Source organism: Oncorhynchus keta, chromosome 1 (genome assembly GCF_023373465.1).
Source record: "Oncorhynchus keta strain PuntledgeMale-10-30-2019 chromosome 1, Oket_V2, whole genome shotgun sequence".
NCBI lineage: Eukaryota > Metazoa > Chordata > Actinopteri > Salmoniformes > Salmonidae > Oncorhynchus > Oncorhynchus keta.
The window spans coordinates 94,508,817-94,519,216 of record NC_068421.1 but is presented as its reverse complement, the minus strand read 5'-3'; the positions used below and the strand labels follow the sequence as shown (position 1 = coordinate 94,519,216).

General features: G+C 43.9%; 1 protein-coding gene across 28 annotated transcripts in view; it reads right to left on the bottom strand.

The window, feature by feature from the left end:
• The window catches only part of LOC118382189 (sushi, nidogen and EGF-like domain-containing protein 1), a 170,197-nt gene that overhangs the window by 76,043 nt on the left and 83,754 nt on the right, over nucleotides 1-10,400 (bottom strand). For all 28 annotated transcript variants that reach the window (XR_008067639.1, XR_008067640.1, XR_008067642.1 and 25 more), the window contains exons 11-12: nucleotides 5,712-5,798; nucleotides 5,306-5,443 (exon numbers count right to left, since the gene is read on the bottom strand). Coding sequence is in view for 2 of the 28 variants with exons in the window: in XM_052467182.1 (XP_052323142.1) it covers nucleotides 5,306-5,443; nucleotides 5,712-5,798 (225 nt within the window). In the remaining 26 variants the exon portion in view is untranslated. The remainder of the gene's footprint in view (nucleotides 1-5,305; nucleotides 5,444-5,711; nucleotides 5,799-10,400) is intronic.

Below are 10,400 nucleotides of genomic sequence, written 5' to 3'. Positions count from 1 at the left end.
GAAGACCTTAGAAAGACAGGGTAGGATAGATATAGGTAGTAGTTTGGGTCAAGAGTGACCCCCCCCCTTTGAAGAGGGGGATGAACACAGCTGCTTTCCAATATTTAGGAATCTCAGACGATACGAAAGAGAGGTTGAACAGGATAGTAATAGGGGTTTGCAACAATTTCGGCAGATAATTTTAGAAAGAAAGGGTCCAGATTGTCTTGCCCGGCTGATTTGTAAGGGTTCAGATTTTGCAGCTCTTTCAGAACATCAGCTGACTGGATTTGGGAGAAGCAGAAATGGGGAACGCTTGGGCGAATTGCTGTGGGGGGTGCAGTGCTGTTGACCGGGGTAGGAGTAGCCAGGTGGAAAGCAGGGCCAGCTGTAGGAAAATGCTTATTGAAATTCTCAATTATAGTGGATTTATCGGTGGTGACAGTGTTTCCTATCCTCAGTGCAGTGGGCAGCTGGGAGGAGGTGTTCTTATTCTCCATGGACTTTACAGTGTCCCAAACACTTTTTTGAGTTTGTGTTGCAGGAAGCACATTTCTGCTTGAAAAAGCTAGCCTTGGCTTTTCTAACTGCCTATTGGTTTCTAGCTTCCCTGAAAAGTTGCATATCACGGGGGCTGTTCGATGCTAATGCAGAATGCCATAGGATGTTTTTGTGTTGGTTAAGGGCAGTCAGGTCTGGAGAGAACCAAAGGCTATATCTGTTCCTGGTTCTAAATTTCTTGAATGGGGCATGCTTATTTAAGATGGTGAGGAAGGCATTAAAAAAATAACCAGGTATCCTCTACTGATGGGATGAGGTCAATATCCTTCCAGGATACCCCGGCCAGGTCGATTAGAAAGGCCTGCTCGCTGAAGTGTCTCAGGGAGCGTTTGATAGTGATGAGTGGAAGTCGTTTGACCTCTGATCCATTACAGATGCAGGCAATGAGGCAGTGATCGCTGAGATCTTGGTTGAAAACAGCAGAGGTGTATTTATAGGGCAAGTTGGTAGGATGATATCTATGAGGGTACCTGTGTTTATGTCTTTGGGGTTGTACCTGGTAAGTTCATTGATCATTTGTGTGAGATTGCGGGCATCAAGCTTAGATTGTAGGATGGCTGGGGTGTTAAGCATGTCCCAGTTTAGGTCACCTAGCAGCACGAGCTCTGAAGATAGATGGGGGAAAATCAGTTCACATACGGTGTCCAGAGCACAGCTGGGGGCAGAGGGTGGTCTATAGCAGGCGGCAACGGTGTGAGACTTATTTTTAGAGAGGTGGATTTTTAAAAGTAGAAGTTGTTTGGGTACAGACCTGCGTAATATGACAGAACTCTGCAGTAGATTGCAACACTTCCCCCTTTGGCCGTTCTATCTTGTCTGAAAATGTTGTAGTTAGGGATGAAGATTTCAGAATATTTAGTAGTCTTCCTAAGCCAGGATTCAGACACGGCTAGAACATCCAGGTTGGCAGAGTGTGCTAAAGCAGCGAATAAAACAAACTTAGGGAGGAGGTTTCTAATATTAACATGCATTAACATGCATAACATGCTATTATGGTTACAGAAGTCATCAAAAGAGAGCGCCTGGGGAATAGGAGTGGAGCTAGGCACTGCAGGGCCTGGATTCACCTCTACATCCCCAGAGGAACAGAGGAGGTAGTAGGATAAGGGTACGGCTAAAAGCTATGAGAATTGGTTGTCGAGAACGTCCGGAATAGAGAGCAAAAGGAGGTTTCTGGGGGCGATAAAATAGATTCAAGGTATAATGTACAGACAAAGGTATGGTAGGATGTGAATACAGTGGAGGTAAACCTAGGTATTGAGTGATGATGAGATAGATATTGTCTCTAGAAACATCATTGAAACCAGGTGATGTCATCGCATGTGTGGGTGGTGGAACTGAAAGGTTGCCAGAAAGACCTGGAACTCCGCACTCATAAAGATGGCAGTATTGTCTGATACGTGGAAGACCATGAGTACTGAGCACTTCCCTGAGATTCTCAGTTGTTGTTGCTGACTTTGCAGTGCAGACTGGGAAAACTTCAAGCCATTTGGAGTGAACACCCACAGCCAACAAGAACATCTTCCAAAGGAAAGGTCCTGCCTAGTCAATGTGAATGCGAGTCCAGGGTTTTCCGGGCCACTCACAAGGGCTGATGGGAGCTTGTGCTGGAGCATTTCCTAGTAGCACATGATTGGACATGCTCTTCCACCACTTTGTCCAATCCTGGACATGCTCTTCCACCTCTTTGTCCAATCCTGGACATGCACTTCCACCACTTTGTCCAATCCTGGACATGCTCTTCCACTGCTTTGTCCAATCCTGGCCACCACCATGTGCGCTCTTGTTGTAGCTTTCATTCTGAATAGACCTGGGTGGAAGCGTTCCTTCAGTACAAGTGGCACCAATAGTTGAAGCTCCCAAAGCAGGATGCCGTCCTCCACCAAGAGTTTGTTTCCCCTTTTAAAATAAGGCTGCAATTCTTTCGTAGGACAGTGGGCCGGCCGTCTCTCCTTGACGAAGCTGCTGACTTTGGAGAAAATAGGGTCTCTAACAGTTCATTATCTTCAGTTTCCGATGGTCTATTGAAGCTCTTCGGAGCTGTTTCAATAAACCAGTTCAGGGGGACTATTGGGGTCTTTGGGCATGTCTGGGAGTGGCAGCCTGCTGAGACCATCAGCGTTAGTAATGGAAGGGCCCAGTCTGTACGGTCTTTACAGTAACTCATATTCGTATTGCGCTTTGATGAGGGCCCGTCTTTGCTGACGCCCGGAGACGTCTTTTCTTCAGCTCGCTCAGGGTGACAACAAGCAAGACGTGATGCTGACTAGCCTCTCTGCGATGTACTCCATCTTCTGCGATCCCGTATGGAGAGCCATCACTTGTGATGATGAGTTGGCGCTTTGGGTCGTAATGCACAAGCAGTGCCGAAGACGACAGCAAGTCCTTGGATTTCTGGAAGGCTGTTTCTAGGGGGTTGTGCCGCTTCCATTTGTCTATAACTTACAGGAGGAGATGCAGGAGGAGATTTTATTTTTTATTTTACCTTTATTTAACCAGGCAAGTCAGTTAAGAACATATTCTTATTTTCAATGACGGCCTGAACTGCCTGTTCAGGGGCAGAACGACAGATTTGTACCTTGTCAGCTCGGGGGTTTGAACTCACAACCTTCCGGTTACTAGTCCAACGCTCTAACCACTAGGCTACGCTGCCGCCCTTCAGTTGTAATACTGCCATCCGATCTCTTCCCACCTCGGACCATCACCATCTTCAGTCGTGTAGTTGAACCTTTGTGCTGGACGTTGACGCACCCTGAACGGAATGCTCTCTTCTGTCTATAACTTCAGCACTGTTAGCCGAGTGCTCTAGTTTCAACAGGGGTACTTTGGCTTTTAGGTCAGCGAAAGCATGTTCTCCCAAAACAGTACAGGAAGACCCTGTTTTCTACCTCGAACACGACTGGGGAGTTATCCAACTCCACTGTTGTCCACAGGTGGCTTGGGGGGGTTCTCTTTAATCACCATTACATAGGCTGCGTCCTCGACAACCTCATCTGCTTCTTCCTCAGATTTATTTTATTTTATATAGTTCACCTACGGGACTCAAGTGAGACTTAGCTTTTAGTGCTTTCTTCATGTTCTGTTTGCTCTCTGCACTACTCAACACTGTGTTCATCTGGCATAGCTAACCTAGCTTTGCTTACAGACTCGCTAGCTACCTGTCGAAACTGTGACTCCACAACGTTGTCTCTAGGGTCTGCTAATCGGAAGGAGCTGTAACCACGAATCATCAGATTACTTTTGTTCTTGTGAGAATTTAGCTTTGTCCTCGTCGCCAAATATTCTAAGTTTGATCAGACTCTAAGCTAGGCATATGGACTCCCTCTCAAGGTGAATCTGAACTGCTTTTTTCCCTGTTTTACAGAGTTGAGTCTCCTCTACGGCTGCATCAACAACTCCATGTAGAACTAACCCATCACTCATGTTACCACAGTCCCACTTAGTCAACACCAAAATAAATCCTATTTAAATTTCTGTCTCCCCAACAGGGAATGTGACTCTCACACACACACATCATGCCACCGCCTCGACACAAAAGACACAAGTGTTTATCACTATGGTAACCAGGCTCTCGTATACAGCAACACAAAATGCAGAGTCAAAGGGACCAATCATTGAATTTGTGCAGAAGAAAAAGCAGAAGAAGAAGAAGTAGAGGAAGAAGAAGAAGAAGAAGTAGAGGAAGAAGAAGAAGAAGTAGAGGAATAAAGAAGAAGAAGAAGTAGAGGAAGAAGAAGAAGAAGTAGAAGAAGAAGTAGAAGAAGAAGAAGAAGTAATAGAGGAAGAAGAAGAAGTAATAGAGGAAGAAGAAGAAGTAATAGAGGAAGAAGAAGAAGTAATAGAGGTAGAAGAAGAAGTTGTAGAGGAAGAAGAAGAAGTAGAGGAAGAAGAAGAAGAAGAGGAAGAAGAAGAAGAAGTAGAGGTAGAAGAAGAAGAAGTACAGGAAGAAGAAGAAGAAGAAGTAGAGGAAGAAGAAGAAGTAATAGAGGAAGAAGAAGAAGTAGAGGAAGAAGAAGAAGAAGAAGTAGAGGAAGAAGAAGAAGTAGTAGAGGAAGAAGAAGAAGTAATAGAGGAAGAAGAAGAAGTAGAGGTAGAAGAAGAAGAAGTAGAGGAAGAAGAAGAAGAAGAAGTAGAGGAAGAAGAAGAAGTAGTAGAGGAAGAAGTAGTAGAGGAAGAAGAAGAAGTAGAGGTAGAAGAAGAAGTTGTAGAGGAGGGAGAAGAAGTAGAAGACGAAGGAAGAAGTAGTAGAGGAAGAAGAAGTAGAAGAAGAAGTAGAAGTGGAAGAAGAAGTAATAGAGGAAGAAGAATAAGTAATAGAGGAAGAAGAAGAATTAGAGGAAGAAGAAGAAGAAGTAATAGAGGAAGAAGAAGTAGAGGAAGAAGAAGAAGTAATAGAGGAAGAAGAAGAAGTTGTAGAGGAGGGAGAAGAAGTAGAAGAAGAAGTAGTAGAGGAAGATGAAGAAGTAGAGGAAGAAGAAGTAGTAGAGGAAGAAGAAGTAGAAGTAGAAGAAGAAGTAATAGAGGAAGAAGAAGAAGTAGAAGAAGAAGTAATAGAGGAAGAAGAAGTAGTGGAGGAAGAAGAAGAAGTAATAGAGGAAGAAGAAGAAGTAGAGGAAGAAGAAGAAGAAGTAATAGAGGAAGAAGAAGTACAGGAAGAAGAAGAAGTGGAGGAAGAAGAAGAAGTAATAGAGGAAGAAGAAGAAGAAGTAGAGGAAGAAGAAGAAGAAGTAGAAGAAGCAGCTGCATCAGCAGCAGAGGCTCTTACCATAGGGTGGATAGAAGTCCTTGTGATCTAGGTCTGCCACACCTGTCTGACAGGTACACAGGTAGGTTCCTCCGTACTCCAGACAGGGTCCTCCGTCAGGACACGGCCTGCTGTTACTGCATGGGGTCTGGGTCACCTCTGAGGAGGACAGGGGGGTCAGAGAGATCAACATCATGTTGTGACACTATGTCAAGAGTTGCAAAGTAATTATTTCATCAAGGCAACCTTCCATCAAGGTAACCTTACCACCTACTACTCTGGTTCTGTGTGCCATGTGCTGCTACCTCGGTGAAAGCCAGGTGTAATCCACACCATGAAATTAACAAGGAATGTGTCTTTTTGTTACCAACTACAGTAGAATATGAGACTGGACCTACAGTGTACAAGATGACATGATACTACGTACCAAACTGACAGTAGATTCCGGTGAAGCCGGAGGTGCAGACACAGGTCCCGTCCACACAGACCCCTCCATTCTGGCACAGACACTCTCCTGAAGACACAAGCAGAAGAAGAGGAAATCATTATTATCTTATAAAAGCCTAAAGTCTAAAACACAACAAGTTAAAGCCACTGACAGAAGAGCTCACATCCTGCCGGGACATTGGATGTCGGCTGAAAGGGATGTTGATTTGATGTATTAGGCACCTCATTAGCCGATGCTAATGGTGACAGCTAGTCTTACTGGGATCTCTATTAGCCGATGCTAATGGCGACAGCTAGTCTTACTGGGATCTCTATTAGCTGATGCTAATGGCGACAGCTAGTTTTACTGGGATCTCTATTAGCCGATGCAAATGGTGACAGCTAGTCTTACTGTGGTCTCTATTAGCCGATGCTAATGGCGACAGCTAGTCTTACTGGGATCTCTATTAGCCGATGCTAATGGTGACAGCTAGTCTTACTGGGATCTCTATTAGCCGATGCTAATGGCGACAGCTAGTCTTACTGTGGTCTCTATTAGCCGATGCTAATGGCGACAGCTAGTCTTACTGGGATCTCTATTAGCCGATGCTAATGGTGACAGCTAGTCTTACTGGGATCTCTATTAGCCGATGCTAATGGCGACAGCTAGTCTTACTGTGGTCTCTATTAGCCGATGCTAATGGCGACAGCTAGTCTTACTGGGAACCCTCTATTAGCCGATGCTAATGGCGACAGCTAGTCTTACTGTGGTCTCTATTAGCCGATGCTAGTGGCGACAGCTAGTCTTACTGGGATCTCTATTAGCCGATGCTAGTGGCGACAGTTGGTCTTACTGGGATCTCTATTAGCCAACGCTAATGGTGACAGCTAGTCTTACTGTGGTGTCTATTAGCCAATGCTAATGGTGACAGCTAGTCTTCATGTGGTCTCTCTTAGCCAACGCTAATGGTGATAGCTAGTCTTACTGGGATCTCTATTAGCCGATGCTAATGGTGACAGTTAGTCTTACAGTGGTCTCTATTAGCCAATGCTAATAGTGACAGCTAGTCTTACTGGGATGTCTATTAGCCGATGCATGTCACATGTCAGTACAGACACACAACCAGTAGGACACATGTCAGTACATACATACAACCAGTAGGTCACATGGGAGAGAGGCTTTGTGCCGTGAGGTGTTGCTTTAGTAGTTGTTTGAAACCAGGTTTGTTGTTCACGATATAAGATGGAAGGGAGTTCCATGCACTCGTGTCTCTGTATAATACTGTATATAAGATGGAAGGGAGTTCCATACCCTCATGTCTCTGTATAATACTGTATATAAGATGGAAGGGAGTTCCATACCCTCATGTCTCTGTATAATACTGTATATAAGATGGAAGGGAGTTCCATGCCCTCATGTCTCTGTATAATACTGTATATAAGATGGAAGGGAGTTCCATACCCTCATGTCTCTGTATAATACTGTATATAAGATGGAAGGGAGTTCCATACCCTCATGTCTCTGTGTAATACTGTATATAAGATGGAAGGGAGTTCCATGAACCCATAGCTCTGTATAATACTGTATATAAGATGGAAGGGAGTTCCATGCCCTCATGTCTCTGTATAATACTGTATATAAGATGGAAGGGAGTTCCATACCCTCATGTCTCTGTATAATACTGTATATAAGATGGAAGGGAGTTCCATACCCTCATGTCTCTGTATAATACTGTATATAAGATGGAAGGGAGTTCCATACCCTCATGTCTCTGTATAATACTGTATATAAGATGGAAGGGAGTTCCATACCCTCATGTCTCTGTATAATACTGTATATAAGATGGAAGGGAGTTCCATGCCCTCATGTCTCTGTATAATACTGTATATAAGATGGAAGGGAGTTCCATGCCCTCATGTCTCTGTGTAATACTGTATATAAGATGGAAGGGAGTTCCATGCCCTCATGTCTCTGTATAATACTGTATATAAGATGGAAGGGAGTTCCATACCCTCATGTCTCTGTATAATACTGTATATAAGATGGAAGGGAGTTCCATACCCTCATGTCTCTGTATAATACTGTATATAAGATGGAAGGGAGTTCCATGCCCTCATGTCTCTGTATAATACTGTATATAAGATGGAAGGGAGTTCCATGCCCTCATGTCTCTGTATAATACTGTATATAAGATGGAAGGGAGTTCCATGCCCTCATGTCTCTGTATAATACTGTATATAAGATGGAAGGGAGTTCCATGCCCTCATGTCTCTGTATAATACTGTATATGAGATGGAAGGGAGTTCCATACCCTCATGTCTCTGTATAATACTGTATATAAGATGGAAGGGAGTTCCATGCCCTCATGTCTCTGTATAATACTGTATATAAGATGGAAGGGAGTTCCATGCACTCATGTCTCTGTATAATACTGTATATAAGATGGAAGGGAGTTCCATACCCTCATGTCTCTTTATAATACTGTATATAAGATGGAAGGGAGTTCCATATCCTCATGTCTCTTTATAATACTGTATATAAGATGGAAGGGAGTTCCATGCACTCATGTCTCTGTATAATACTGTATATAAGATGGAAGGGAGTTCCATGCCCTCATGTCTCTGTATAATACTGTATATAAGATGGAAGGGAGTTCCATGCCCTCATGTCTCTGTATAATACTGTATATAAGATGGAAGGGAGTTCCATACCCTCATGTCTCTGTATAATACTGTATATAAGATGGAAGGGAGTTCCATGCACTCATGTCTCTGTATAATACTGTATATAAGATGGAAGGGAGTTCCATGCACTCATGTCTCTGTATAATACTGTATATAAGATGGATGGGAGTTCCATACCCTCATGTCTCTGAATAATACTGTACGTTCCCCTGAACTTGTTCTGGGCCTGGGGACTGAAATATGTCTGGCGGGGCCTAGTGTGTGTGTGTGTGAGTTGACGATGCAAATAATTAGGATTTTCCACCACCTTAATGTTTCTTATGAAAACAAGAAGTGCCGCAGTCACAGTCTTTCCTCAACTCTCAGCCAAGAGAGAGACTGGCATTCACGGTATCAAGGAGTTCTCAAAACTGGTATGAATAGTAGTATTTAGGGTAGTTCTCAAAACACATGTTTTTAGGCAGCAGCATCAACGGTATCAACAGTCTCAATCCAACATTGGAGGTAGATGGCCAACATGGGGAAGGGAAAGGGGGGGAGACCCAGTCAGTTGTACAACTGAATGCATTCAACTGAAATGTGTCTTCCTCATTTAACCCAACCCCTCTGAATCAGAGTGGTACAGGGGGGCTGCTGTTTGAATGTTGCTTACACCCATAACATGTCTCCATAATCAGCGGGGGGCTGCCTTAATCGATGTCTCCGTAATCAGCGGGAGGATGGGCTGCCTTAATGGATGTCTCCGTAATCAGCGGGGGGGGCTGCCTTAATGGATGTCTCCGTAATCAGCGGAGGGGGGCTGCCTTAATGGATGTCTCCGTAATCAGCGGAGGGGGGGGGCCTGCCTTAATGGATGTCTCCGTAATCAGCGGGGGGCTGCCTTAATCGATGTCTCCGTAATCAGCGGGAGGGGGCTGCCTTAATCGATGTCTCCGTAATCAGCGGGAGGGGGGGGGGCTGCCTTAATGGATGTCTCTGTAAAAGACAGCGGAGACATCCATTATTACATCCCAAATGATCATTTCTCCCTTTGATGATGTGGAACACGGTTTGTGGAGTGAGTCTGAGATGTCACCATTTATATAGTTCACAACCAGCCAATGGCACCATTTATATAGTTCACAACCAGCCAATGGCACCATTTATATAGTTCACAACCAGCCAATGGCACCATTTATATAGTTCACAACCAGCCAATGGCACCATATATATAGTTCACAACCAGCCAATGGCACCATTTATATAGTTCACAACCAGCCAATGGCACCATTTATATAGTTCACAACCAGCCAATGGCACTATATATATAGTTCACAACCAGCCAATGGCACCACATATATAGTTCACAACCAGCCAATGGCACTATATATATAGTTCACAACCAGCCAATGGCACTATATATATAGTTCACAACCAGCCAATGGCACTATATATATAGTTCACAACCAGCCAATGGCACCATATATATAGTTCACAACCAGCCAATGGCACCATTTATATAGTTCACAACCAGCCAATGGCACTATATATATAGTTCACAACCAGCCAATGGCACCATTTATATAGTTCACAACCAGCCAATGGCACCATTTATATAGTTCACAACCAGCCAATGGCACTATATATATAGTTCACAACCAGCCAATGGCACCATTTATATAGTTCACAACCAGCCAATGGCACCATTTATATAGTTCACAACCAGCCAATGGCACTATATATATAGTTCACAACCAGCCAATGGCACCATTTACATAGTTCACAACCAGCCAATGGCACCATTTATATAGTTCACAACCAGCCAATGGCACTATAAATATAGTTCACAACCAGCCAATGGCACCATTTATATAGTTCACAACCAGCCAATGGCACTATATATATAGTTCACAACCAGCCAATGGCACTATATATAGTTCACAACCAGCCAATGGCACCATATATATAGTTCACAACCAGCCAATGGCACTATATATATAGTTCACAACCAGCCAATGGCACTATA